The sequence below is a fragment of the Dendropsophus ebraccatus genome, chromosome 7 (assembly GCF_027789765.1).
Source record: "Dendropsophus ebraccatus isolate aDenEbr1 chromosome 7, aDenEbr1.pat, whole genome shotgun sequence".
Lineage (NCBI taxonomy): Eukaryota > Metazoa > Chordata > Amphibia > Anura > Hylidae > Dendropsophus > Dendropsophus ebraccatus.
Window position 1 is genome coordinate 24,958,339 of NC_091460.1, and position 3,060 is coordinate 24,961,398.

At 38.6% G+C, this 3,060-nt stretch overlaps 1 protein-coding gene across 1 annotated transcript; it reads right to left on the bottom strand.

Moving 5' to 3' along the window:
- Nucleotides 1-343: 343 nt before the first annotated feature.
- On the bottom strand, nt 344-2,648 carry LOC138796524 (vomeronasal type-2 receptor 26-like). Its single transcript, XM_069976130.1, has 3 exons — nt 2,576-2,648; nt 1,200-1,254; nt 344-1,091 (listed from the first exon to the last, which is right to left on the bottom strand). Exons 1-3 carry the CDS (start codon nt 2,646-2,648, stop codon nt 344-346), a joined length of 876 nt encoding a protein of 291 aa, XP_069832231.1.
- Between the last annotated feature and the right edge of the window lie 412 nt (nt 2,649-3,060).

Consider the following 3,060-nt stretch of genomic DNA (forward strand, 5'->3'; position numbering starts at 1 on the left):
TGGGTAATTTTCAATAAAATATTTTAAAATAACTCAAACATGTAAACAAGTATTTTCTTTAAGAATAAGAAACATGCAATTGAGTGTTAAATTAATCATATCCATTTAAGTTATGTTCCCATGCAGTAAAAATGTCTGTTCCATGTGAATGGCCGTTGTTTACCTATACCTACAGTACAGTTGTAATAAATGAAAAATACTAAAAGCCACAATATTACAAAAAGGATTTGTTGGAAAACTTGTATATTTGGCTGTAATACCATTCACTAAATATTACAATGTAATTGATGAATAGGGAAAATACGTGTTTAGATGTTATCATGACTTTCTGTATCATATATATTTACAGGGTTGCATTTATTTGCCTTGATAAACAACTTTTTGTATTTAACTCTGGTCTCACCAGCATTATATAACATTTCGGGAAGAATATGCAGCCTAAAATACCAACACTTGAAGATACTACAGCAAATATTTCTACAAGAACTGTATTCTTCCCAGTAACACTCATATAGGCCGGGATAAAAGCCACCCAGACACTGCACACAACCAGCATGCTGAATGTGATGTTTTTAGCTTCATTAAAACTATCTGGTAAATTTCTGGACAAGAAAGCAACAATGAAACTAACAGCAGAGAGTAGTCCCATATAGCCCAGGAGTATGGAGAAGGCCAGCATTGACCCTTCATTACACTGGAATATGATCTTGTCTTCATATAGGTGACTGTTCTGTTCTGGGAATGGAGGAGATGTAGATAACCAGATGATACTAAGTAACACTTGAAGAAATGAACAGAAGAAGACAACACAGTTTGTAAATTTCACACCAATAAATTTTCTCCATAGACTTCCAGGTTTGGTGGTTTTGAAGGCCATGTAGACCATGATGGTTTTAGCCAAAATAGAAGAAATGGCTACTGAGAAGAAAATCCCAAATGAAGTCTGGCGGAGCATACAGGTGACATGTGTAGGGCGACCAAGGAACAAGAATACACAGAGGAAAGTCAACATGATGGAGACCAGGAGTATGAAGCTCAGGGTTTGGTTATTGGCTCTGACCACTGGAGTGTCTCGAAAAATAATAAAGATGCTTAAAATAAAAAAAGATTTAACAGATAATAAGACAGATATGATTGAAACAATAAGGACTGCAGTGTCTTCTTCATAGGACAGAAATTCCACAAGTTTTTTCACACACTGGTTCTTGTCGTTTGGCCATTCATCTTCTGGACACCTTTGGCACTTCAGGCTCTCTGAGAAAAAAATGAAAATGCGACAAAAATGTTTTGTTACAAGATAAAATCTTAGTTTTAAAGAGGAACTGTCATTAAAAACAACTTTTGAAATGCAGTCAGGCATGTCAAAAGCTGTTAATCTCAGTAAGTCTCACTGCTAAGACCCATGGTAATGATGAGATATAGCCGGGGAAAGAGCATGGAAGCAGCACAATCCAGACCCCGGTCACTCACTAATTCCTACAATGTAGCCTCATAGACTTACATTGATGTAATTAGCTGATCAGGAGATACAGCTGGGAAATGGATTATGCTGCTGCCATGATCTCTTCATGGCAATATGTCCTGATCACAACAGATCTCAGAAGTCCCACTCCGATCAGTAACCTTTTTGATGCGTGTCAAATGTTATCTACAATGGAAACAAAAATAAGTGTGGCTGATCATAAAACATAAAAGTTTTGTGAAAGTCTTATCAGAGGACTTCCTTAGCACAGAACACAGGAAAAAAAGACAAATTTGGTCAGCTCTCCTAGAACACCATTCACACTAGGCAGGAGCACGTTGCTATGGCCATAGCAACGTGCTCCTGCCTTGTGTGAATGGTGTTCTAGGAGAGCTGACCAAATTTGTCTTTTTTATTTTTGTGGATCAGCAGAGTGAAATTAAGTTTTCTCCCAAAACAGCAGTGAATATTGGAGGTGACATTGACAGCAGTAGCATCCTTCTTGACCCTAAGGGTTCTAGCCCATAGACCTGGAGGTGGCAGTGGTAGCCGTAGGGCTCTCTTCGACTCTGAGGGGCCTAGCCCAGAGGTGGCAATGACAGCAGATAGCATCCTTCTATACCCTGATGAACCTACTACATAGACTTGGAGGTGAGAGCAACAGCAGATAGCATCCTTCTCTACCCTGAGGGGCCTAGCACATTGACCTAGAAGTGGCAGAGGCAGCAATAGGACTCTTTTCAACTCTGAGGGCCTAGCAGACAGACCTGGAGATGGTATTTGCTGCAGTAGGACTCTTTTTGACCCTGAGGGGCCATTAATTTTGGCTATTGCCAACCTAATAATTCCAGGCTGCTACCGTCCATTTATCGACAATCATTGCTTGATGCTCCCTGATTGATGGTACCTGGATTTTCCTGATGCTCTGGTGCTGGTTTGTACCAGGGTAGTAATGGAGTTTACGTCCCGGTTTATTTAAAAAAAAAAAAAAAACACACACAACGTTATTGAACTAAAGAACCAGGAGTGATTGAATTATTTTTCATACAACTCTACTGGTACATGTTAAATTCTTTATTTATTCTTTTTGTTAATAGATAAAAACAGTTATACCTGTTTCATTTGATATTTCTCCCTTTGAACATTTGGCGCACTCAAAGCAGCACTTATGGATTCCATTCCTCATGATTCTTCTAAAACCGGGTGGACATTCCTTTGAACATTTAGACACTGGAATCTTTAAAAAAAAAAAAAAAAAAAAAAAACATAAAATATATTTTTAATGGGGGGACTAGCGATAAGCAAACTACTCTTTTCGAACTAAGATTCATTGCGGGTTTGAGAGTAGTAGTGTAAGCTGTGTATATGTCAAGTTACTGCTGTCCCATCACTTTGTGTCAGTACACAATGTTCACAGCTCTCCTGGATGAAGTTAACTTAGCGAGTCACTTGTCAAGTTATATCAGTTGGTCTGTTCTAAAATTGTGTCTGGCAGAAGAATAACTGTCATTAGCAATGACAGAATCTACTGCCAGATATGGTTTTAAAACAGGCCACCTTATGTAACCTGACAGGTGACTCACTGGGTTAACGTTACC